We start from the raw sequence: 27,376 nt of genomic DNA, 5'->3' as shown, positions 1-27,376 counted from the left end.
TTGTGATGAAGTGGTAGGGATGCCACACACCAGGACCTCACAGGAGAGTGGAGGAGGCACAGTGGCATTCAGCTTTGTTAGTAGTTTAGAGGGCTCTGTGAGAGGCACAGAGAAACAACTGAGGTGAGGTGTTAAGCATGGTCAGGTGGGAAGGAAGGGGTGAGGACAGATGGGAGGAGGAATTCCCACAGGCCTGGAACTCGCTGAAGGATTTAAAGAAGGTGGTGATACTCAAATGCGCATTTTAGGAAAACCATTTTGGTTGCACAGAGACAGCAGACTAGGTGGAACTGAAGCTACAGTTAGGGAGCCCTGTGTGTCTGTCACCTCTCTCCCCATGTTATGAGGAAGCTCATTGTGGGGAGAAGAACTCAATATGCCAAAGCCCAAAGCCCAGATTTTCTGGGAGGGTGTTTATTCTGAGCCCCGAGAGTGGCTGAAGTTAGAAATCACTCCTAATCCAGCCACTCTGGCCCAGTGACAGGCCAGAAAAATAGAAAAAAAGATATTATATGCATTCATTAACTATAATTTATACATGTAATCTGTACCTTGGAAGTCCAGGTCTGAGCAACATTGAGTGATCTGAGAGAAAGCTCAGCCAGGGGCCCCACCGAGCATTAAGCAGCAGGGCGTTGATGTGCCGCGGGGTCATGGACTGAAAGGACAACAGAGTCAACAGAGAGCAGAGCTTGGGTCTGTTTATTTGTAAATCATTTCCCCACACCTTAGGACACACTGTGTGTCTGTTGGCCCCCCCTGGAAAGGACCCATTGAGCCCCCTCCATCAGCACCAGCATGAGGCTGGGAAAGCGACACCCAAGACAGGAAGATAAGTCCTTCAGTGACTCGTAGGCACATGGAGATGCACTAAAAAGTCTGTAGTAGGCATATCACTGTTGTATTGCATGAGAACCAAACTCATAACAAAAAACAAAACAAAACAAAACAAAACATTTTTATTACCAGAAGGAAAACAGCTCCTAAGTAAAAAAAAAAAAAAATTCTTATGTCATTACCAAGAGGGGTAGCTATTTTCTGTGAACAACTGAGAATGTCAGGTATGAATTTTATACTTGACTCTTTGATGGGCTCTGTGACGGACATGTGACAATTCCTGGAAAAGAAGAGAGATGTCATAATCCACGTTTCCATTTTTTGTTTAATTTTGAATTCCAAGAGAAATGCAATAGAAGGAGATTGAAAATCTGGTTACATATTGGAACTTAATGAACAAGATTAAACTATAACTAAATCTGCTCATAGCAGGTTTAATTATTTTGGAAAAGTTTATTATTCTCACAATAGCCAGGATCTACACCTAGGTAGAGGCACTTCATTGTTGGACAACGTCAGAAGATTGGTCCTGCATGTGCTGGGCGTCCATGCCTGCTTTATTTAAAATAAAAATAAATAAAGATTTTATTTATTTACAATCTTCCTGGCTTCTTCTAATGCTTTTGCATCTACAGGAGGCTTCCTATGACTGCCAGGCTGCAGAAACTTCTTCACAGGAGGGAGGTTGCTGATCCTGGTTTTCAGAGCCTGCAATGCACAAAGCACAGCCTCAGATGGAGACACAACACCCACCCGTCATTACACAGGCCAGGGAACCTGAGGACAGACCAACAGAGTCCCCTCCATCAGCACCAGCAGGAGGCTGGGAAACAGACACCCAGCAAGAAAGGAAGATAAGGGGAAGGAAACACAGTTCAATAACTTTAATCTTCCCCCAGAGACAGGGTTAAGACTTGATTCAGTTCACAGTCTTCCGTGTCTTCCTCCCCACATGGAAATCCTGTGGGTTCTCACTTTAGTGCAGACAAGGAAGACTAATGTGACTGTCAGAGAAACACAGGTAAAGGCTCCAAACTGGAGAAATGAATATGTGGGACAACTGGGCTGGAACTGAAGATAGAAAATATAGGTCAACCATGTGCACAGTCAAAAGCAATCTCCCCTGTGAAAGAGAGAGACAGAAAGAGAAAAGGGACAGTCTGGAGGGAAGCACAGTGCTTGAGAGAAGGAGCAGGAGCTGAGGACAGAGACGCTGAGTCCTGGGTTCTTCTCATTGTGAAAGACAAACTATTCTCTTTGGGGTGGTGTCTGCCTCCAATTTCTTTAGCAGAACAAGATTCATTTCCTGCCTCAGACCAGGGCCTAAAGCAAATTTTGGGGACCTGGGGGCAACAGAGCCTGAAAATGATGTGATCATAACATGGCCAGTCCAAGAGCCCAGATATTAGATCCCAAGATGGGGGATGTGGACCTTCCCTCCCAGGGCTGTGAAAGGGGTCACCTTCAGCAGCGGGAAGTTGGCCATTAGGCTGGGGTCAATCTCTTCAACATAGTAGATAAGTTCAACCAGGTGAATGTCAGCCCTGCTGAGCCTGTTGCCAACCAGGTAGTGTTGTCCGTGGCTCTTCAACACCTGGTGAATTGGAGGGAGCAGGTTATGAACACAGGTGCACTCAGGCTGGGTCCCCCTGCTCCTGCCCAGGTCTCTCCAGCCTGGCTTCCCACCTTTGTTGCCTAACTGGGCACCTGAGGAGCATCAAACCATGTTCATTGCCCCTGACTCAGTGAAACAGAGAGAAGCAGGTCTCTGCTGTTCTCTCCTCACTCCTCAGCTGATGCCCAGGCTACCATCTCTTTTTCCTTTTCCCATATCACTGAGCTCCCTCTGTGCATCTTGGTCTGGCCCAGGGATAGCACTGGGTGTGTGTCTGTTGGCCCCTTGCCCTACCCTTTGGAGCCCTGAACTTTAGCACATGGCTCTCTCTCTCTCTTTCTCTCTCTCTCTCTCTCTCTCTCTCTCTCTCTCTCTCTTTTTCCTTCTCTCTGTCTCCTCTCTCACTTGGGCAAAAATCCATCTCTAGAACATCCTTCTTCAATCCCAAGCAGACTATATCAGAGCCTACATTTCTCCTCTACTCATTTCTGTCTACTCTACTCATTTCCTGATCTATCTCTTTGGAACCTCATGCAAACCTGGGTCAACTTGAACTCACCATCTCTCTTGCAATATGGGCTCTGTCTCCTAGGTTGCACTATGTTATGATCTGCTGCTGAAATGTCTAGATGTGAACTGCAGTGATACCTGAAACACACTTTGTAATTTATCCAAAAACAATGTCTGATTGATAGAGAGGGACTGAGTGATAGAAACTCATGATAAAGCAAACATAATGAAAGATTAATGTTTGAATCCCCATGGTGGGTGCATATGTGTTTAATTATTCTGAGTGTATGAAATTTTTCATAATAAAAGTTTTGGGGAAATGTATGATATTTATTAAAATACTAGAGGCCTGGTGCATGAAAATTCATGCACTGGAGGGGGGGATCCCTCAGCCCGGCCTGCTCACAGTCTAGGAGCCCTCAGGGGTGGGACATGACCTGACCATCAGGGGAAGGCAGCGCCCTCATCACACCTCTGCTGCTGCCACTGCCAGCAGCGCAAGCTTCGACCAGTCCGTGTTACCTGAGCCTCTGGTGGCCCTGGCGGCTGAGGGGCTGAGGGCGGGTCCAACCACACAGTGCACCTGCCATGCACCTTCCCCAGTTGGGCTGAAAGGACTGGGGGACTCCGGCGTGGCTGAAGGGACTGGGCACTGCCATCTTGTGGCTATGGTCACCACCATCTTTGTGATGGTGTGATGGTCAATTTGCATATTCTGTCTTTATTAGATAGGATTCCAGCAATCATAAAGTATAAAGAGAATAAACACACATAGCACCACCAACTAAACATAATAACACATTGGCAAATACACTTTCAGATTGTGTATGCATATAAAAGAATGGATAATTATTTGGTAAAGAATATGATAAGGTCAAAACCTATTTTGTGCCCTAGCCAGTTTGGCTTGGTGGATAGAGTGTCGACCTGCAGACTGAAGGGTTCAATTCTAGTTAAGGGCACAGGCCAGGAATGCAGGCTCGATCCCCAGTGGGGGGCGTGCAGAAGGCAGCCAATCAATGATTCTCTCTCATCATTGATGTTTCTATCTCTCTCTCCCTCTTCCTTCCTCTCTGAAATCAATAAAAAGATATTTTTTTAAAAAACCTATTTTGTAACATACATTTTTAACTGATGTTATCATGGAGCTCCTTGATTTCAAAGTATCAGTATACTCTAATTGCAGTGCCTACTGACCTTGTCATTGAGTGAATGTACCCTAAACTCTCGGCACCACAAGGCCCAGGAGGGTGTATTATTAGATTACTATTATGAATTAAAATTTGTAGAATGAAAGAATGTTTCCTAAGTGCTTTTTAATGCTTTATAAAGATGAGAGTGTTAATGTTAAGCCTTTTATATACGTAAGCCTCCGGTAGCCTTACAATCATTATTTTGGTTCATAATTTTTATTTAGTTTGATCTCAGGACATTTGGATCTTGAAATCTTTTTTTACCTTCAAAGGGAAAATTTATGGTCTGCACTACATAAAAAATCATGGAACTTTATTTCCTTAGTTTGCATAGCTTTCCTCTAAAGTCTGACAATATATTTTGTAGATTGTTCCTTATCATCTTTTCATCTGTCTCATCCTCTCCATCCCACTGCCCCCATCTCTGTTTAGATACTTCTCATCCATCCCAGAAACACTGTTGGGCAATTGGTCTCATGTTTCCTATGCATGTTGCCAGCATATTTTCTGATAAGTTGCTTTCTTCCTGCTTCTCTTAGATGAAAAGCCCCTTCATGGTGTTCTGCCAAATCTACTCCAATCGCTAGTTTGACTCCCAGAGCCTTCCACAGCCCACACTCTAAATGTGGCCATAAAATGCCATCAAATAGAGAATCTAAATCAGGTCCTAGTAAATTGAACTTTTATCTCAGCCGGTGTTGTTCAGTGGTTGAGCACTGACCTATGAAACAGGAAGTCATGGTTGGATTATGGTCAAGGCACATGCCCAGGTTGCAGGCTCAATTCCCAGTGTGGGTTGTGCAGAGGCAGTCAATCAATAATTTTTTCTCATCATTGATGTTTCTAACTCTCTCTCCCTCTCCCTTCCACTCTGAAAGCAGTAAAAATATATTTGTTTAAAAAAGAGAGAAATTTTGCTGACAGATTATAACTTGGGTATAACAGATACATATCCTCCCCACAGCTGATTTTGATAATAGGCTGGGAGAGTCAGGGTGCTCCATCAGTAGTCAGGAGGGCCCATTGGAATTGAAGGTCAAATCCCCAGGACTGCCCAGGCACCAGTTCTCTTTGTCCTCTAGTCTCAGTTCCCCAAACACTGACCAGCCCACTTACCTTTTCAAAGGCTGGGAAGTAACGATTTGTTGTTTTCTCTCTGATCTGGGTCATCTTGGCATCTTTTTCATGGGGTGGGCATAGTGGCAAATGCATGATCATTTCATTCAAATCTGCCATACCTTCTGAATACATATCAATCCTGAAAGACAACCAGTGCATATTCCTGGAGATATGTTTTTAGTGTGCCTAACTGGGCTTCCTATAAGAGGTTTTCCTTTTTAAAAATGACCCAATTGTCAACTGTCACCTGCCTTACATGTTATAGTTTAAAAATGTAAGAGAATGGAGAAACAGGAGAGGGCAACTCTACTGGGTGCATTTTTATATGCCAGCCATTCAGCTGTGATATTCACCAAATTTTAACATTTAATATCAAGGTGGATATCTACGTCTAAAATTTTTGTTATGCCCATGACCAAATATACTGACAGAGAACATCAGTGAGGTGTCCAGAGTCACAGGCATGGAGAAATGGTGGAGTCATTGCAAGTACCCAGTGAGATGCTACCTAGGGTTTGCCCCCCTCCAACCCTACCCTACCGTCCCCCAGCCCCTGAAAACCAAAATTGCTTTCTGTTTCTATGAAAAGAAATGTTCTTGACACTTCATCTGAATGACATCATACAACATGAGCCTTTGATTTCTGGTTTCTTTTATGCAACGTAATGTTTTCAAGGCTTATCCACTGTCATTCCTTTTCATGGCCAAATAATATTACATTCTATGGATATACAAAACTTTGCGCATCCATTCATCAGTTGATGAACACTTTTGTTGTTTCCCCTTTTTGAATATTATGAACAATGCTATTATGAACATTTTTGTACAAGTTTGAGTGTATATTTTATTCTTCTGGGTACATGCATGCTTAGTAGTGGAGGTGCTGACATGGTAAATCTATGATTAACGCTTTGGGGTAGATAGTTCCTTACAATATTTTAGTTTCAACCATATGGTCCCATCACAACAGGGAGGAGAGCCCTCCCCAGATGTAGTTGTATTGAATAAATCTGGCTGCTTCAGTACTTACATCAAAATGCTCCAGGTAACCGTAGCATCTTGGGCACCAACCTTTACAAACCTTTGTCAAGTGGCCAGGCCACACAACTGGCTGATAAATTAGGTTCCTGATAACTATTCCTGTAATTTCTGGAACTTGAAGATTAGCTCCTCCCTCAGTCTCTTCTTTAATTAGCCTGAGTACCCGGAGTCATGACTCCACCACCCTCCTGGCTTCATAGTTCACCAGGGTTTAGAAACCTCTGTCACTGCCAGTGCTACAGCCATGGACTGAATCTTCTTCTCTAAGAAGTGGAATCCTCCTCCTCATGCTCCCTGCTGGCCTGGACCTCAGCCTTTACTTCCAAGGGATATGCTGCTGCTGGTCATGATCCCCCGGCACAATTCAGCACATTCAAGGAAGAATCTAAATTGTTGTTAACTGTTGATGAAAAACACAGAAAAAATACCTACAGGGCTCTCTCCTTTATGTCTTTCCCATACAGGTTGTATTTGGCGGCAATGTAGTTGAGAATGGCTCTGGTCTGTGCCAGCTTCATCCCATCGATTTCCACCATGGGCACTTGCTGGAACATCAAAGACCCATCTTTTGAAAAGAGAAAAGAAAAAGTAGAGTGAAATGTCTTCACACTCACAGAATGAAAAGATGTTTGTTGAAATAACTACAGATACGAATGGAAGCAAAAAACTATGGCCTGGTAACATTTTAATAGAAATAGTATTGGGTTTCCGCTTCCTGTAACCTTTTTCTTCATAATCTGCCTTTTATTTTTTTAACTTATTATTTCACTTATCTTTTTACACGTCCCATCAAGATACATAGTAGGTGCCTGTGTTTTTTAGTTGACTTATCTTCATGGATAATTTAGGAAGAAGTTGGAGAGAGGCTGCCAAGGGCCACCAGCCAGATGCCATTTCAAATGGGGAGTTCCCAAAGTAAGTCTTGTGGGGTTCGTGGCATTAAGGCGAATTCTAGGTGAGATTTCTATGTAGATTTCTGTGTGCTCTTCAAACTCCAGCACTGGTCAGTGGGTGCAGGCAGGCCCTGCTTTCCAGACTCCAATGCTGCTGGCTCTCTCTCCTTATCTTCCTGTTCATACTGTCAAGTGGCCTTGACAGTATGAACAGGAGGAGTTCAAGAACAAGAGAGTTCAAGCCCTTCGTATCCTAAGTGAGTGATAAGACCTGCTCAAGGACCCCCATCCTTACACTTCAACCACTTTTCTTCCTGTCCATCCCTGCCCCACCCCCCCCGCCCCCCCCCCCCCCCGCCAGCTCCCACCATACACACAAATAGGCATTGCTTGGTGTTCAAACCTCACTATTGACTTTTTAGATACCCTCATCACAGCAATTTAGATACATAGTCTTACCATTTCTGAACTTTTCCAAGTCTTCTGGACTTGCCAAAAATTGTTCTTCAAACTGGAAAGCAGAAACAGTAAAGGAGTTCTTGTTATTCATTCCATAGCATTATAGAACTTAAGAAATATCTTTATTGTTGCCAGTATTACAGATACTCTCCCTTTTCTCCCCCATTGACCCCCGCTACCCGGTTCCCACTCCATCCCAGGCCTTCACCACCCTATTGTCTTTGTTCATAGGTAATGCATCCTATCTAATAAAAGAGAAACATGGTAATTAGCTGTACATCTGCTACCCTTCCCATTGGCTAATCAGGGAGATATGCAAATTAACTGCCAACCAAGATGGCGGCCGGCAGCCAGGCAGCTTAAAGCTAACAGGAGGCTTGCTTGCTTCAGTGACGGAGGACTCCAACATTCCCTGCCTGCGCTGCCGGCCTCTCAGCTTGCAGTTTGAAACATTGTAACAAATATAGAAGCTAAACAAAACCCCAGTAACCTGTTTTCAGTCAGCTGGGATCTCAGAGCTGGAGTCGCAACAAAGTTTCAAATACAGAAGGTAAACAAAGGCCAGAAACCTGCTTTCGGCAGCCGAGCCTCAGAGGGAATGCCGGCTCTCAGCTCCAGTGACAGGCATAGAAGGTAAATAAATGCCAGAATAAAAAAAAAAGAAAAAAAAGAGAAGTTTGGAGCTTCAGTCGCCCACCAGCCTGAAAACAGCCCTCAGCCCCTCACCCAGACTGGCCAGGCACCCCAGTGGGGAACCCCACCCTGAAGTAACAAGATGGCGGCTAATTTGCATACTGAAGGCAGGCAGCAGCAGGCAAGGCTGTCTGCGGTCTGGGACCCGGATCTGTGACCCTGCCAGGTGGGGGACAGTGCTTGAGGCTGTCCACGGTCTGGGACCTGGATCCATGTCCTTGTGGGCAGGGCGGCAGTGCTTGAGGCTGTCCGCAGTCCCAGGACCCAGATCTGTGACCCTGCCAGATGGGGGGCAGTGCTTGAGGCTGTCCACGATCCCAGGACCTGGATCTGTGACCCTGCTGGGCGGGGGGCACCGCGGGAGGCTGTCTGCAGTCTGGGACCCAGATCTGTGACCCTGCCAGGCAGGGGGCGTGCTTGAGGCTGTCCGTGGTCCCGGGACCCGGATCCGTGACCTATTGGGCAGGGGGGCAGCACGGGAGGCGGTCTGCAGTCCGGGACCCGAATCTGTGACCCTGCCGGGTGGGGGTCAGTGCTTGAGGCTGTGCACGGTCCTGGGACTCAGATCTGTGACCCTTCATGGCGGGGAGGCAGCCATCAGCACCCAGGAGTGACTGTGCAAGATCCGCCTCCTGGCCCAGAAGGTGCAGGATCGCAGGGAGAGCCACCGTGGCGGGCCAGACTGACGTCCTCCTGGCCGCACCATGGGGGTTTGCGGATCTGCAAAGCCAGAGGCCTCTGGTGTGCACATACCCCCCTGGCGTGCGAACATCCCCCAGCACACTGTCACCCTCCCACACCTGCAACAGTTGCAAACCAAGGCGTGCACAAGTTCCCCACCGCCTCTCCACTGCACTCCCATCAACCCCAGCATGCCTAACACCCCCACAGGATGTGCACACATCCCCTCTGATGCGCTCACGTCCTTTGGAGAGTGTCTGGGTGTTCTGGGTGCTGAGGGTGGGCGCCAATGAGATGAAAGTGAGAGGGCCGAGTGGTGATGCCCTGTTCCCACGGAGGCCAGTGCAGCTACGAGATCACCTCTGGGGAGTTAATGCAGGTGCTGAGGTGGGAGCAGGTGCAGACAGACACACCTGGTGGGCGCGGGCGGCCCTCTCTGAGGTGCCTTAGGTCAGTGTTCAAGATCAAGAACCCAGAGGCAGAGAGGAATTCCGTCCTCTCAGTGAAACAGTGGGATAGTCGGGGCGACTATAGAGGAGGAATGTGCACCTTGGGTGCCAGCACCCATGAGTGAAGGCTGCCCTGACTGAGCCTTGCTTGCTTGAGGCTTAGCGCACTCCTGCCAGGCAACGGGTGACAGGACGTGCTTTTCCGAATTAATGAGAGAAAACATTGATTCTCCTGCTGCCCAGGAAGGTGGAAAGTGAAGTGGGGAGACATGTGGGGAATGAGCAAGGTTCCCTGTCTGGGGGTTCCAAATCTGCTGTTGGTTTCTTTCACCACTGACTAGAGATATACAGGGTGTCCCCCCAAAATGTATACACACTTTGAATACCTATTAATTCCAATGGTTTTAAGCATAAGAAAGGAACAACAATGGAACTGTTATCTGTTAAAAGTGTGGGCACAAATAGGTAGTCTCAGATTGGAGAGGGTGAAGGCCAGACTGAGGGGCCCCTACTCCCCCCGCCCTACCCCAGTGCACAAATTTCATGCACTGGGCTACTAGTGTCCTATATAATAAAAGAGAAACATGCAAATTAGCATCCTTCTGCTATGCCCAAGCCATGCCCACTAGCCAATGAGGGGTTGGTATGCAAATTAACCCAACAAAGATGGTGGGTAATTTGCATACATAGAGCAGAGTGGGAGAGCCAGCAGCTTGGAAGGACGTGGCTCTCTTGGTCACTCCCTCGGTCGCTCCCTTGAGGGGACGCGGCTTTCTTGGTCACCAGATGGAGAGCAGAGCAGGAGAGCCAGAGGCTTAGGGGGATGTGGCTCCCTCAGTCTGAAAAAACCCAGAGCATGGGGAACACCAGGAATTCTGGGAATAGTAGTTTTGGTGGCACCCCTAGGACCTGAAGCGGAAGCCCAGAGTGCAGGGAGCACCAAGAAGGCTGGGAATCATAGTTCTGTTGGCAGATGGCTCTCCTAGACACTAGAGCAAAGTGAGCCTGGAGCACTATTGCGGTTGGGGAAGGAGGGAAAACAAAGGTGAAGGACATAAGTAAAATCAGAGTGTCTAGGAAAAATTAAAGGGAAGATATCCTAAAACTTCCAGGAGATCTCTACCAATGGAGCAAAGAAAAAAAAATGCCTCTATTATTCTGTGAGCAATAAACCAAACTGGGTTGGAGGTCTCAGACAATTCGCTCATATGATTGCAAAGACAGACAGAAACTCCCAGATTGGAGAGGGCTCCCAGATTGGAGAGGGTTCAGCTTAGGCTAAGGGGCCTCACCCTCCCCCACCCTCCCCCCCAGTGCACGAATCTTTGTGCACTGGGCCCCTAGTATGCATATAAGATCTTTGTGGGGGTTTTTAAAAGATCTTTGGTTAATCTTTCCCTTCCCTCCTCCCTTACCTCTGAGATTTGTCAGTCTATTCCCTGTTTCCATTCCTCTGGTTTTATTTTTTTCATGATTTATTTTGCTCATTAGATTCCTTGTTTATTTTAATTTTTAGATACAATTGTTGATACATGTGTATTTATTGCCTTCTCCTTCTTCTTCCTCTCCTTCTTCTTCTTCTTCCTCTCCTCCTTCTTCTTCTTCTTCTTCTTCTTCTTCTTCTTCTTCTTCTTCTTCTTCTCCTTCTCCTTCTTCTTCCTCCTCCTTCTCCTCCTCCTTCTCCTCCTCCTCCTCTTCTTCCTCCTCCTTCTCTTCCTCATCTTAAAGAATACCTTTCAATATTTCATATAATGCTGTGAAGCTCTTTATCTGACCTTCAATTGTAAATGATAGCTTTGCTGGGTAGAGTAATCTTGGTTGTGAGTTCTTGTTTTCATTACTTTGAATATTTCTTGCCATTCCCTTCTGGCCTGCAAAGTTTCTGTTGAGAAATCAGCTGACAGTCGTATGGGCGCTCTCTTGTAGGTATCTAACTGCTTTTCTCATGCTGCTTTGAAAATTCTCTCTTTACCTTTAACCCTTGGCATTTTAATTATGAGGTATCTTGGTGTGGGCCTGTTTGGGACTCTCTGCACTTCCTGGACTTGTAAGTCTATTTCTTTCACCAGGTAGTGGGAAGTTTTCTTTCATTATTTTTTCAGATAGGTTTTCAATATCTTGCTCTCTCTTCTTCTTCTTCTGGCACCCCCATAGTATGAATGTTGGTATGCTTGAAGTTGTCCTAGTGGCTCCTAAACTATCTTCATATTTTTTTATTCTTCTTTTTTTTTTTCTCTTCTAATTGAGTGTTTTGTTGCTTCCTCATATTCCAAATTGTTGATTTGACTCTTGGAATCCTCTGCTCTACTATTGACTCCCTGTAAATTATTCTTTGTTAAGTTAGTGTATGCTTAATTTTTGACTGGTCCTTATTCAGGTAGTTGATGTTCTCACTAATTTCCTTGAAATTCTCATTAAGATCCTTGAAAGTCTCACCAAGTCCCTTGAAGCCCTCATTAAGATACTTGAGCAATCTCATAACCATTGTTTTGAACTCTATATCTAGTAGTTTGCTTGCTCCCATTTAATTTAGTTTTTTTTCTGGAGATTTCTTCTGTTCTTTCATTTATGACATGAACTCTTTCTACTCAGAATTTACTCTTTTGAAAACTCTGACACACACTAAGGTAGAATTCCCAATTAAAGAAGGGAAAAGGGGCCCCCAAATTAGTTTTTAAATTTTAACCAAAAAACAACAACTTTAGTTTTTTATATGATTCCTGGATGTGAATATCACCTCTTTCATGTACTGTTTTCTTGAACTTGAGCAAATTACTGACTCTTTCCATGTCTATATTCTCATTCATAAAATGTGTATAGATATGGTACCTGTGCTATAGGTTGATGGGAATAAATTTAGTTAGTTATGCAAAGGCTTTTGAACAGTACCAGGTGCATAGTAGGTGCTCAATAAATACAAGCTGTCATTAGGTTTTAAAGATGGCTGCTTTTCATATTAACCATCCTCTCCCTTTATTTTTTAAATTTAAAGCAATCTAACTTTGGTAAAATATACTCTGTTGTTGACCTACATTCCTTGCTCCACACCCTCTTCAGTCAAGCTGGGATAGAGGAGAGGAAGCCTGGGATGCTCTCAGAATCACCTACTGCTCACCTCCTGTGCTGAACCCCAAAGCCGAAGTCTGAACTACAGTAAAAACGTTGGGCTACTTGTATCCTCTACACTAATAAAAGAGAAACATGGTAATTGGCGTACGACCGCTACCCTTCCCATTGGCTAATCAGCATATCCTTATGCAAATTAACTGTCAGCCAAGATGGCGGCCGGCAGCCAGGCAGCTGGAAGCGAACATGGGGCTTGCTTGCTCCAGTGACTGCAGACTCCAACGTTCCCCGCCTGCCTTGCAAGCCTCTGAGCTGGCAGTTTGAAATATTCTAACAAATATAGGCCAGGATCTCAGAGCTGAAGTTATACATTGTTTCGATTATAGAACCGAAACAAACCAGATACCTGCTCTCAGAGCTAGAGCCAGAGCTAAAGCTGGCCCAGAATAAAATAAAAAAAAAGGAGCCATTGGGAGCTTCAATCAACAACCGCCAGCCTGAAAGCAGCCCTCAGCCCCTCACCCAGACTGGCCAGGCACCCCAGTGGGGACCCCCACCCTGAAGGGTGTGTGACCAGCTGCAAACAGCCATCATCCCCTCATTCAGGCTGGCCAGGCACCCCAGTGGGGACCCCCACCCTGATCCAGGACACCCTTCAGGGCAAACCAGCCGGCCTCCAGGCCTCTATCCTATATAGTAAAAGGTAATATGCCTCCCAGCACCGGGATCAGCGGAGCCTCGAGGCCTCCTGGCACCGGATCAGCATGACGGGGCAGTGCCCAAACCCCCTGATCGGTCCTGCTCTGTGTGTGACAGGGTGTGGCTCCCAACCCCCCCTCCCCCCACCACAGGCCCTGCTCTGTGTGTGACAGGGTAGAGCCATAACCTCCCCATCGGCCCTGCCCTGAGTGTGACAGTGGCTGCGCCCCAACCCCCTGATCGGCCCTGCTCTGTGTGTGACAGGGTGCGGCGCCCCAATTCCCCCCCCCCCCCCGCCCCACGGGCCCTGCTCTGTGTGTGACAGGGTAGAACCATAACCTCCCCATCGGCCCTGCCCTGAGTGTGACAGTGGCGGCGCCCCAACCCCCTGATCCGCCCTGCTCTGTGTGTGACAGTGGGCGGTGCCCCAACTCCCCTATCGGCCCTACTCTGTGAGTGACAGAGGGGAGCTCCTCAACCCCCTGATGGGCCCAGCTCTGTGTGTGACAGGGGGGAGCTCCCCAACCCCCTGATGGGCCCTGCTCTGTGGGTGATAGGGTACGGAGCCCCAACCCCCCCTGATGGGCCCTGCTCTGTGCATGACAGGGGCCAGCGCTCCAACCCTCTGATCCACCCTGCTCTGTTTGTGACAGGTGGCGGTGCCCCAACTCCCCTATTGGCCCTACTCTGTGAGTGAGAGGGGGGAGCTCCTGAACCCCCTGTTGGGCCCTGCCCTGTGTGTGACAGGGTATGGAGCCCCAACCCTCCTGATGGGCCCTGCTCTGTGCGTGTCAGGGGGCGGCACCCCAACTCCCCAATCGGCCCTGCTCTGAGCCCGACCAGGGGCTGCATCCAGGGATTGGGCCTACCCTCTGCCACCCGGGAGCAGGCCTAAGCCAGCAGGTCATTATCTCCCGAGGGGTCCCAGACTGGGAGAGGGCACAGGATGGGCTGAGGAACCCCCTTTCCCGCCGAGTGCACAAATTTTTGTGCACCGGGCCTCTAGTATATAATAAAGGGGTAATATGCAAATTAACCCTCATGCCCTCACAAGATGGCTGCCTATGACCAAGCTGGCAGGGGGGTTAGTGAGGGATGACCAAATGACTGAACAAGCAGGCTGTGTGGGGTGACGAGGCCAGTGGGGGTGGGGGTGGGGCATTTAGACATGACCAGGTGAGCAAGGGGTCATTTAGGGGTGACCTGGCTGGTGGGGGGAAGGAGCAGTGAGGAGTGACCAGGCCAGCAGGGGGTCAGTAAGGGGTGACCTGCCTGATGGGGCGGGGGCAGTTAGGAGTAACCAGGCCGGCAGGCAGGGGCAGTTGGGGGTTACCTGGCTGGCAGCAGGGGACAGTTAGGGGCAGCCAAGTCGGCACACAGAGGCAGTGAGGATTCATCAGGTCGGCAAGGGAAGGGGCAGTTAGGGGCGACCAGGCAGGCAGGCAGTTGAGCGATTAGGAGCCAGTGGTCCAGGATTGTGAGAGGGATGTCTGACTGCTGATTTAGGCCCGATCCCGGGGATCGGGCCTAACTGGCACTCGGACATCCCCTGAGGCACCCCAGATTGGAGAGGGTGCAGGCTGGGCTGAGGGGACCCCCCTCCTTCTGTGCACAAATTTTGTGCACTGGGCCTCTAGTATACATAGAAAAAAAGCTGGGTGGCACTATTTGCATTTCTGAGCACTTTTTAAGTTATGAAATAGAGAAAGGACCAAGCTCAACTCCTATGCATTCACGAAACATTCAAGAAAGTGTAAGCCAAGGCTCAAGTACACATTATTACAGAGGGATAACACTAGAAGGGAGCACTGGAAGGGAAGCTCCTGTCACCCAATGCTATCTCACCTGAAACCCTCTTTTTTGTTCTGACCTGATGAACCAGATCCCTGAATTATTCCATGACTCCCTCCCCAAGAAAACCTGCGTCCACAGAGATGCTGGGGCCCTCTGATCTGGACTGATAGGTGTGTTTCTCATTGACACCTCTAGAGGGTGGAGCTCAACACAGTGCCACAGAAATGAGTTTTCCACAGGGAATCTGGTATTTTGACACTGTAAGTGCTTGGCTGTGCTCCTAGACACTCCCATTCTTCTTTTAATCACCTGTTTACTTGTCTGCATCCTGACTGGACTGTAAGCTTCCTGAGGGCAGGGACCTTGTCTGTCCTGTTCATCTGCATATCCCCAGAACCTAGCGCAGAAGCTGCTACTGAAAGGTGCTTAACAAAATTGTTGCTGAGTGGCTGTATTAAATCTTTTAACACACATTTTCTTACAGTCTGCTTCTCCCCATATTTCTGGTTTAGGCTTTAACTTAAATTACATTTATTTTCTAATAGTATTTTATTTTTATCTCTGTATTATGGAAATTTCTAGCATGCATAAAAATAAACAGAAAATCATCCTCCTGTACCCATCACCCAGCTTCAATAATTACCAACTGAATCCAACCCTATGTCGTGTTTGTGCCCACCCACTCCCCCGCTCTTGTAATAATTTGAAGCCAATTCTAGACATCATCTATTTCACTTTTAAATACTTCAATCTGTTCCTCTAAAACATAAGAATTATTTTTAAAATAACCACAATACATGATCACACTTAAAACATCAACAATGATTCTTTAATATAATCCAATGTTCAATCAATGTTCATGTTTTTAATGTTGCATAAATGTTACAAATGATATATTACAGTGTGTTTAAATTCAAATCTAAATAAGGCCCACACATTGTGATTAGTTTCTTAAAGTTATTTTAAATTGTTTATGTTCCTATGAATGCAACACGATTGTAGTAATTAGTCATTAGTGAGTGTTGTCTTCCATTAATAATCTACATATATAAAAGCCTAAGCGACCCTTACGACTGGACAACCGGACAACCGGCTGGTAGGTATGATGCACACTGACCACCAGGGGGCAGACGCTCGACACAGGAGCTGTCCCCTGGTGGTCAGTGGGCTCCCACAGCAGTCCCTCCCCCCGGGCCTGCCCCAATTGGGACTGGGAAAGATGGCCCCATCACTGGCCAAGCCAAGGGACCCCACCCATGCACGAATTTGTGCACCGGGCCTCTAGTTATGTATAACAGAACATTGTAAAAATTAAGTTACAAAATTTTTATTAAAATGTTTTTTACATAAAAAAATAAAAATAAAAAAATAAATAAATTGTTTATGTTCCTTAATGAGAAGAATTTGTTGTTGTTGTTGTTAATCCACACCCAAGGATATTTTTTCCATTACTTTTTTTTCTTTATAGAGAGAGTGAAAAGGAGGGAAGGAGGGAGGGAGGGAGGAGGAAGAGGAGGAGGAGGAGGAGGGAGAGAGAGAGAGAGAGAGAGAGAGAGAAAGAAAGAGAAACATTTATGTGAGAGAGACATATCAATTGGTTGCCTCCCTCACCCTCACTGACGAGGGTTGGGATAGAACTGGCAACTCAGGTATGTGCCCTTGACCAGGAATCCAAACAGTGATCTTTCAATTTGAGGGCCATTGCTCTAACCATGAGCAACTGGCCAGGGTGAGAGGAAAGTTTAATAATACATTAGGTTGAATCTGTTCATCTCTTAATAACTGGCAGTTTTTGTTTTAATGCAAAACTTATCAGAAGCTAAAGAAAAGCTTATAACTTACTGAGAAAGTGTGGCAGGACAATAAGCAGCTAGGAAAATTCCTGGGCAAGTGGAATAGGGAAACTGAGACAAAAACATTAAACCAGGCCAAACAAATTGAACAACCTATGGACAGCTAGTGAAACACAAGACCTTATCTTCCCTAACCAAGGACACTTGGGAGCAAATGGTTAATACTTCTCCCTAACCAGAGAATATGTAGCTTAAATCACCTGGTCGGGGAGATAGAACACAGAGACCCAATTAAGGCCATTTGTGCCAGCCAAACCCAAGGGCAGATGAAGTCATGGGAACAAATAACAAAACCCCAAAACCCCATTAGAACCAGACAGATCCAAGATAAAAGGAAAATAGTAAAGCAGACCAAAGAATAATCCCCAAGTCCCTATACACTTATTTGGATGCATCAGCATATTAAAAACACAACTGGGAAGCTGATGAATATTCTATGAAGCCCTCCCCTAAGATTCTCCTCCACAGGAAAAAATAATAGATAAGAAGCCCTCAGGACAAAGACATGTGCAGGCTCATTCTAGAGCACACCCATGCCCCTTCTTGGGCATGAACTTTTTACTTCCTCTGAAACTCTAAGGGTCTCCATGAGACTTGCAACCAGGAGAGCAGCAGGCTCACCGCCTCATCCTGTCTGCAAGGCCCCCTTTTCTCTGACTTCCCAGTGAGCTAAAACCATCCCCGCCTTGGCTCACTTCTCTCACTGTGACCTTTACTTCCCAGTGAGCTAACAGCAGCCCCGCCTTGGCTCACTTCTTTCCTCTAACGTTTCTCAGGAGCCAAAGCAGACCACTGCCTAGCCTCTCTCCTGTTGCTTCTTCTACCCTAAGTCCTTCCTTTGCTTCACTGCCCCGTCTTTTAAAAGGTTAAATGAATAAGCAAACAAATTTACAGTACTCTCAAAATCACCTGAACTCCTGTTGTGAAACCTTTCCTACACCAAGTCAAGAACCCACACACTACACCGTGGCCAGAGGCAGACCCTCCCCGGCCCAGTCCCTGTCTGGTAACAAAAGTACTTCATTACAGTCAATGTTAGATCCAACTTAAGGTGACAGAACTCAGTACCCACCTCAACTCCAGCTGCAGCCAGGAGCCACCGGATGGACTCCATTCTGCCTCGTGCATTGAAGTAGTGAAGCTTGGGCTTCCCAGCCATGATGCAGTCTCCTGAAGTCTCTAAACATGAATGAATGAATGAATGAAACACAAACATTCACTTTATGATGTGTGGTAGAAGAACACCAACAATGCTGAGCGAGTATCTGCCCTATTCGTGGCAGAGTTGGAAAAGTCCCTGGAACGTCTTTCTTGGTCTGATTTCTCACCCATCAATAGCCACCCCTGAAAAATTGCTCCAAACCATTGTTATGTCTCTAGTGGGTAAAATCTGATTGACTTGGCAAGCAATAGGGGAAAGTGTGTGGTAAAGATGTATTTGTGGGTGTTACAGGGAGGGGAAGGATTAGAAAAGTAATGACTATTGAAAATCTCCTAATGATTCTGGCCCTTTGGACACATTACATCTTTAATCCTCATAACAGCCCTATGAATTAGTTAGTATACCCATTATTCAGCTCATGAAACCAAGGCACAGAGGTTAAATTATTCATTCACAGTCATACTCCAGCTAGTAATGGACATGGAAATCCATACTAAGAGCTTAAAAAGGGCAGGGCCGAAAACCACCCAATTGTGGGCCCTGGGAGCCTGTGAGGTAGCTTGAAACCAGAGGACTTCACTGACAGGGAGGGGGAGGGAGCAGAGTCAGTCCTCAGCGCCTTGGAGTTTATGCTACGTTTGTTCAAAAGCTGAAATTAGGGCAGAGACTCAATGTAGCTCAAGAGACTCTAATTCTTTCCACAAACACAGGGTGCTAACTCCTTACCTTTTTTGGAATTCTACATTTTACCTATACTTGGTGTGTTTTATAAGCTAGAAAATTAAAGTTACTGCATTAACTTGACAGTCTATGGAATGGAATGAACATTTGTTCAACACCTATCATACAATGGGCATTCTCTCACCTATTTATCTTCACTTAATCCCATAAAAATCACCTGAGATGGATTCTGTTATTACTCTCCTTTTACAGTTGGGGATACTGAGGCTTCCAGAGTAACTTGCTCAAGGTTAAGTGGTATCCACCAACTTAAAAAATGAAATAAAAAAATAGAAAATACCAAAGTGCATTTTATTAAGAACAGGAAGCATTGTTTCATGAGTTTTAGTGTCAGTTACGTTTGTTGTTTGTGTAGGTGTGTGCATGTCTGCACACTTGTTTGGTTATTATAAGAGGAGGAGATAGTTTAGTTGTGTCTGGTCTATCCCAGGCTGTATATCAACTGGACATAGCCAGGAACCTGAGCATGAAACTCAATGGCTCCAACAAGGGACACAACTAAGTCTATCATTGTGTGAATGGAAACACACAGGACTCATTAAAAGCATGAATCATAAAGTCAGGACTTAGGGAGAAACGGTTGCATTTTCTTTCTAAATCCCCAGTACTGTTTAGAAAACGTTAATTCTCTTGAAAATTTTTGTTGTTGTGGAGTTTGAGACAAAAATATACTTCTCTTGCCCGGCTGGTGTGGTTCAGTGGTTGATTCAGGAGGTCACAGTTCAATACCTGGGTAGGGCACATGCTCTGGTTGTGGGCTCCATGCCCAGTAGGGAGCATGTAGGAGGCAGCTGATCAGTTATTTCCTCTCATCATTGATGTTTATCTCTCTCTCTCTCTCCCTGCCTCTCTGAAATCAATAAAAATATATTTAAAATATATATATACATACTGAGGACTAACTCTGCTTTTCCCCACTCCTCCCTGTCAGATATATTCTTTGCTTAATGATTATATCTCTGAAAAAGTGAGTGGTCTTGAATTTTAATACCAAATGTTTTTAATATCCACGTTATTAATGTGAGATTCAAGAATCTAAGCTTTAGAAAGTAAAGAATATTTTGGAAACATATTTAATCAACCTGTTTTATAAGTGGAGATTTTGTCTATTGTACTTTCTTATCGTGGGAAATGGAGATGCGATGATTCAGCAGAATGAAGAGGAGAATTTAGCACTAACATGTGGCATGTGTTTGCTATGGACTAGAATTCACAGCGCTTAGTGATTCAAATCCTCTCACTAAGCTTCCTTACTCCATTGACTGAAGATCAAGTTACAAAGGGATATAATTTCTATCTTATGTAATATCCTGTATAATAAAAGCGTAATATGCTAAGTGTCTGACCCAGTGGTCTGCAAACTCATTAGCCAACAGAGCCAAATATCAACAGTACAACGATTGAAATTTCTTTTGAGAGCCAAATTTTTTAAACTTAAACTATATAGGTAGGTACATTGTTATTAACTTAATTAGGGTACTCCTAAGGCTTAGGAAGAGCCACACTCAAGGGGCCAAAGAGCCGCATGTGGCTCGAGAGCCGCAGTTTGCCGACCACGGGTCTGACCAATCAACCAGTCACTATGACATGCACTGACCACCAGGGGGCAGACACTCCCACTGGTAGGTTAGCTTGCTGCTGGGATCCAGCTGATCTGGACTGGGCCAGAGGGCCAGACATGCCCTGGAGCCCTCCCGCTGCCGCTCCCTGGCCGGCTGGCCCCCATCAACCCTGATCCAGACTGGTTAGATGCCCCAATCGCTCCGATTGCTGGCCAGGCCGAATTTGTGCACTGGGCCTCTAGTTTTATCATAAAACTCGTCCTTAAAAGCAATGTTCTTTACCTTCCAAATAGGAAGTATCTATTTGGAATTGTGAAATCTTTGTATTGTGAAACCATGTGGTATTTATTTTTCACATTATCTTATCAATGTCCTGATACGACTGGGCCAAAAGTTATCATGAAACCCCTAGGAAACAGCATCTAATATCCTATTTTTAAAATGAGGAAACTAAAGTTTAAACAGATAAAGCACCTCCCTACTCTCCTATGTTTTGTGAGTATTAGATTAGTTTGAACTTATCTTGTGATATGAGGTCTGGGCTTTTTCACTCAAACAAGTAACACTTTGGTGAGCTTTTTGCTTCTCTCTAAGACCCTTGTTCATTTTTCCCCACTCAGAAACCATTAGCTAGCTATGGGTTTACGAGGAGGGAAAGAGAAAAATATTGAACTCACAAGTTCCTTTTTGTTCCCTGATTTTTAGCAGTTTGGTAAGAAGAAATATTAATAAGTGCATGGCTTGCTTTACATTGATATCCCAAAGAGCTGTGAGTGGATTGAGAACTAGAATAACTATTTTTTTAAAAATATATTTTGTTGATTTTTTACAGAGAGGAAGGGAGAGAGATAGAGAGTTAGAAACATCGATGAGAGAGAAACATCGATCAGCTGCCTCCTGCACATCTCCCACTGGGGATGTGCCCGCAACCCAGGTACATGCCCTTGACCGGAATCGAACCTGGGACCCTTCAGTCCGCAGGCCGACGCTCTATCCACTGAGCCAAACCGGTTTTGGCTAGAATAACTATTTTTTATCTGAATAAGGAAGTAAGCTTGAAAGGAATATGTCCTATGATAATTCTGTAGTAAAGTAAAGGAGCTAAGTCTCTCGGGGTGGTCCTCATCACAGGGTTTCTTAGCAAAGAGACAGGAGACTTAGAGACAAAGCCCAACTCTATTCTTTATGAGGTTCATAAAGGCGGTCAGGTTTATGAAAATAGAGATAGGTAACATGTACTTTTGAGGTCTATTGAGAAAATTCAATGTGATAATTTGCATAAAAGTCATAATAGAAATCAGTAAATTCAAGTCCCCTCCTCTTCTCAGTTCCTGGGAGATGAATGAATCTCTGGACACATTAGGTAGCACATAGGTCTTCTTCTATCTGTCAATCTATCCATCTATCTTTCTATCCTATATGCAAATTGACTGAACGCAGAATAACCAGTCGCTATCATGCGCACTGACCACCAGGGGGCAGATGCTGAACACAGGAGCTGTCCCCTGCTGGTCAGTGTGCTCCCACAGAGGGAGCGCCGCTCAGCCAGAAGCTGGGCTCCCAGCCAGAAGCGAGCGCAGTGGCTAGACCTGCCTCTGAGGCAGCACTAAGGATGTCCGACTGAAGTCTTAGGCCCAGGCCTAAGCCATTAGTCGGACATCCCCCGAGACTCCTGGACTGTGAGAGGGCACAGACCAGGCTGAGGGACCCCCCCCCCCCTGCTGAGTGCCCGAATTTCATGCACCTGGCCTCTAGTCTATCATAATTATCTATCTGTCTATCCTCAATTATCCATCTATCAATTATCCATTTGTCAATCTATCTATCATCTATCTACCTTGATGCAGAGTTCCACTACAAATAATATTTTATCCTCCCTTAGTCATTCTGCATGTTACCCAGCTATTTTCATCACAACCACCTTCTCCTAACAGACACTAATTTTGTGTATTTAGTTGGAAATACTTTATGGTTAATTTTGCAGTTGGCTGTTAAATCTATGTAATCTTTCCAAGATAAAGTTGTTTTCAAAAATGCAGTAATTCTCTATCCACTTTCACCTCTCATTCAACTCCACAGACTGTAAATAGCACCAGGATGGAACTCTATCCCACTCTGTGTTCTTCCTACAAGTACAGGGTGAAATGAAGAGAAAAAGTGAGAATATTCATCTTAACTGTGGTGACTGAATCGATGAAGTGATGATTTCTTGTAAAACTTATAAACAAATGTTCATTGCTGCTTCTTAAAGGTATAAAGCTTGAAAATTTGAGAAAATATATGTTAACACTATGGTCAAGTACATTCCTTGAAACTAATTAAATGCACATTTCTATACCAAATATTTTTTCAAACAAGCACACAAAAAGAACAATGGACAGGACAGCTCCTCATACAACGAATTAACAACCCCCAAACGCCAACAGCACCACACTTGAAAACACTGTTCCAGCCATTTCCTAGACTGGCCATGAACCCCAGAGAGAGCACGGGACTTCTCAGTTAGCTAATCACAGCAGAGACGGAATGCAACCTAGTTCCCCTGACATTCAGACTGATTTCATCCTATCATGATAAATTTAATTTTGAACTTTCACAGCCTCAATAGTATTACAGTATTACCATTCACAATGGCTGCACGTTGACTCTTTCGACAGAGAAAGTAACTTCAGTACAAACACCTACACTCTCTTGCACTGGTCAGATTCTCAGATTGCCTAAAATGCTATCATTTTTTTCTTCTCCTATTATTAATTTTTCTCACATCACAATGCTCATGCCCTCACTTTCTAAACTCTTCATTTTTACATTTTCATAAAGATTCATCCAACAGCAATTGAATGCACAACTCTTGAACTGTTCCCTAAGCACACCAAGCAGGCACCATGTGAGTATAAAACAGACATTTTCTTACACATTTTGAAATATTGTTTTGGTGACTTCACTGTGAGGATGTGGTGCCATGGATGAAGGTTATAAAACCAGTACTTACCTTATTAAAGTCTGTCTCCCACTTGTCTCAGCAACTCACTGCCACCTCCTCGTGTGTTTAGCAGCTATTTTTATAGCTAAATAACTCCTCCTCTCTGAAAGGGGAAGCTTCCAGAGAGGGGAAAGCCACTCCATGGGTTCAATGCCAAATTAGAAGAAAAATGACAAGTCAACCTCCTATCATGAAACAACTTGGTTATGTTCCTTTTAAAGGACAGAAATAAAAGATTAAACAAAACATTTCAGATTGTCGAACTCTCTCTGCCAATCAGTGGGCATGGCCTTTTGAAGAAACTTGCTGTGAGGTTTGCATGAATTGGATGCAAGGACTAAAGCCTCTTCTATGGGCAGCAAAGGAAGCTGAAATAAGAAAAAGGGCAAGTTGATTGTGGAATACTTTTTCTCTTGGGTTTCAGATAAAATGCAGGACACCTGATTAAATGTGAATTTCAGACAAGGGACATACTTATTCTAAAATAATATTTATTGTTTATCTGAAATTCACATTAAACTGGGCATCCTGTATTTTCTCTGCTAAATCTGGCAACCTGGTCAGTATACCTTTTCCTCTATGCCACACTCATATCAGGCTTGCTAGCCTCTGGGCCTTTGCACGAGCCATTTGTTCTGTTTGGAATACTCTAATTTGAGCCACTACAGCATTATTGACCTTATATGTTTAATATCAGTTTTCCCCAAACTCTGTGAAGTTTTGGAGGTAGGGCTTTTATCTTGTTTCCAGTCATGTCCTCATTGAGCTATTATGTGCCAGGCATGGTACCTGACACATAATAGCTCAATAAATAACATAGTTTTTTAAATTATTAAATGGAAAATTTCCAGCAAATACAACCAATAGAGAGAATGGTAGAAAGTAGAGAAAGCACAACATACCCATCCCCCTGCTTCTGAATTGCCAACAATGTTTTTGATCTGTACCCTGTTACGGGGGGGGGGGGGGGGGGGGGGGGGGGGGGGGGGGGGCGGTCATAGTGGTGGCCTCCTAAAAAGACAGATCCATGTCCAAATACCTGGAACCTGTATATGTGACCGTACTTAGAAAAAGGGTCTTTGCAGGTGTAATTAAGTAAGGGAACCTGAGATGACATCATCCTGGATTATCCAGGTGGGCCCCAAATCAAATGACGAGTGTCTGTACAACAGAAGAGAGGACACAGACACACAGAGGGTGAGTTGATGTGAAGATAGAGGCAGAGATTAGAGTGATGTGACCATGAGCCAAGGAAAGCAAAAAGCCACCAGAGGCTGAAGGAGGCAGGAAAGGGTTCTTCCCTAAAGCTCTGGGGGAAGTGCAGCCCAGACAACAATTTGACTTATAATTTCTGGCCTTCAAGAATGTGAGAGGATATATTCTGTTGTTTTAAACCCCCTGTTGCGGTAAAGTGGAAAGAAGTTAACTAGAAGAGGACGCTCTGCCGGGAGAAGGCGTGAGCCTGCAAGCGGGCTGCGTCAGAACAAAGTCTTGCACGCGAGACTTATTGTTCCGAGGCAGAACTTTCCTTGACGTGATGAAGAGTCCATGAGGGCATAGAAAGTTCAGGGGAGGGTGCACTGCTGCAGGTGGAAAGAATCTTTATATAATATAGGAAATTAATAGTGTAATGTATAACTTAGCTTTGATGATTTCTTAAAGCATGTTTATTAATCATTGTCACTTGCTGTACTCCATTGTTATTTGCTGCGCTCACCTCCAATAAAAGCCATGAGGGATCAGAGGATCTTTGCTATTCGCCTGAGCGAGCGGTAGCCCTCTGCTTCTCATTATCCTGTCGTCCGACTCATCTCTGCGCCTCCGTTCACCAAGAACATCAATATCTGGCGCCACGAGCAGGGATCAGGGGTGAGTCTAAGGGGCGTGGGACCGAAAGGGAGATGCCAGCGCCGAGTACGCGGAACTTTCGGCAATAGAAGCAGAGTAAGGGGACTAGCCCGTCGATGTAGAGTCAATATATAGCTGTCTTGAAATCATTGTTAAAGAGTTCAGGGGTGAAAGTGAAGAATGAGGCTTTTAAAAAATTGTTTGAGGCAATTCAGCAGCACTGTTATTGGTTTAACCCAGAAGGAAAACAGCAGTTAAATCTTAAATTGTGGAAACAAATTGGAAGGTCATTAAGGAGGGCTCACCAACAGGGAAATGCTATAGAGGCTGATGTATGGGCTGTTTTTAATTTAGTAACGTTAGCTTTACAGCCTTTTCAGTCTGATTCTGAAGATTGTAAAGAAATTCCTATGAAGTCACAAAATGCTGCTCCAGGAGCTGAATGTTTAAATCCTGAGCCTCTCCCTCCTGGGAAATCACTACCACCCGAGCCGCTCCCGTTAGAGGTCACTGAACCGAGGGAGTCAAGTAAAAGACAGAAAGCTAGGGATAAAAATGAAGTAGGGGGTTATGAAAGAATAACCTCAGCCAGCGATTCAGAGCTGGATGATTCATCTTCTGCTGGTTCGGAAGATGATCGATGCCCTCACCCTAAGTTAAGGAAAAGAAGAGTGGCGAGAAGGGAAACAGAGTTGAAGGAACTTTTAGGGAGTTTAAAAGAATTATTACTTACAGTAGTAAGGAAAAGAAAGAGAATAAAAGCCCTCAGGAGTTGGCTGCACCGCCGCAGAAAAGTGAAAGTAAAGCAGCACTAGCCATTAATCTGGAGTTAGCAGCTGAGCCTCCACCCACCTCCTGAGGACACAAAGAGCTGCTAATGCTCAGTACCCTCAAGGGTTATATGTATTATTAATTATAATATTATTATATATCATTATATATATTATTAATTTTTATATATTAATTAATATAAAATTAATTTATACAGATTATAAATTAATTCGTTATACTTGGAATGCTATAGGTAAGGCAGTATTAGCCCCAGGGCAATATCTGAAATTTAAATCCTGGTGGTGGGAAGAAGCCAGGAGAGTGGCGATGATTAACGCCCAAGAAAACCCACCTAGATGTAATTTTGACCAGTTAACAGGAACTGGAACACATAGTAGCTTACAGCAACAGGTGCTGTTAGAGATGCTGTTATTGCACAAATTAGAACTTGTTGCTTAAAGGCTTGGTCAAAAATAGAGGAGGCTAGCATCCCAGCCCAATCATTTTCTAAAATTATATAAATAATATTAATATAATAATAATAATAATAATCTTATTAAAATCTTATATAAATAATTAATAATAATTCTAATCTTCTTGCTGATGCATTAAAAACTGCAATTCCCATCCTGCTAAATGCTATGGATGTGGGAAAGTGGGACATATGAAAAAAAAATTGTCTGAAGGCAAAAGTCCCACAAGGGAAAGCTAAACATGCTCCCGGAGTTATTAATGCAAATTATAAAGGAAAAATATAAGTTATGATGTCTGTTTCTGATACTATAAATATAAAGGCTAGAGAAAAAATGGCAGTTATTATTACTTCCCTCTAAACAAATAGGGCATACAGCACCAGTTAAACAAACTAGAAGATTTAGTAGCACAGGAAAAAAGGTTTTTTAGCATACAGTCTTGGGAGGCCAAAGACCTCAATTTTTACAGTTTATTCCCGGAGGGAATAAAAATTATCAACCTAGTGGATTCTAGGGCTGATGTAACTATAGTTTCTACTTTACACTGGCCTCAATCTTGGCCGGTGCACAAGGTGAATGCAACTTTTACAGGTTGTAAACCTCACTAAAATTTTACAAAGCTCTAATGTACTTGAATGTCAAGGGCCTGAAGGACAAAAAGGCAAAATACAGCCATATGTTGCCTCCATTGCACTATCTTTGTGGGGAAGGGATCTTTTACAACAGTGGAAGGCTACAATTATTATACCTTCTTTACAGAAAGGTCATAGACAAATGATTTGTCAAGCTGGTGCTGGCATCACTGGCACCAGTGTTCAAAACCAAAATTTATAAAGGGGGACACTTCAAAGCGCTTCGCCCTGCCTTTAAAATGAAAAACCACTAAACTAGTATAGGTAGAGCAGTGACCCCTAACAAGAGAAAAGTTGGAAGC

General features: G+C 44.6%; 1 protein-coding gene across 1 annotated transcript; it reads right to left on the bottom strand.

Moving 5' to 3' along the window:
* Positions 1-1,228: 1,228 nt before the first annotated feature.
* Positions 1,229-18,077, bottom strand: LOC139013180 (glutathione S-transferase A1-like). Its single transcript, XM_070419346.1, has 6 exons — positions 17,975-18,077; positions 7,668-7,719; positions 6,748-6,880; positions 5,272-5,413; positions 2,300-2,431; positions 1,229-1,545 (listed from the first exon to the last, which is right to left on the bottom strand). Exons 1-6 carry the CDS (start codon positions 18,059-18,061, stop codon positions 1,423-1,425), a joined length of 669 nt encoding a protein of 222 aa, XP_070275447.1. The 5' UTR covers positions 18,062-18,077; the 3' UTR covers positions 1,229-1,422.
* Positions 18,078-27,376: the final 9,299 nt, after the last annotated feature.

Source organism: Myotis yumanensis, unplaced genomic scaffold, assembly GCF_028538775.1.
Source record: "Myotis yumanensis isolate MYYU_CA2020_CCGP unplaced genomic scaffold, mMyoYum1.0.hap1 SCAF_6, whole genome shotgun sequence".
Taxonomy (NCBI): Eukaryota; Metazoa; Chordata; class Mammalia; order Chiroptera; family Vespertilionidae; genus Myotis; species Myotis yumanensis.
This window is presented reverse-complemented; position numbering and strand designations above follow the sequence as displayed.

Bases quoted from the DNA above. Each gene is read 5' to 3' on its own strand.
- LOC139013180 (XM_070419346.1), bottom strand. From the start codon at position 18,061: ATGGCTGGGAAGCCCAAGCTTCACTACTTCAATGCACGAGGCAGAATG. The intron at 7,720-17,974 runs GTGGGTACTGAG...TCTGCTTTCCAG, and splicing joins TGGCTGCAGCTGGAGTTGAG to TTTGAAGAACAATTTTTGGC. The intron at 1,546-2,299 runs GTGACCCCTTTC...TGTGCATTGCAG, and splicing joins CCAACTTCCCGCTGCTGAAG to GCTCTGAAAACCAGGATCAG.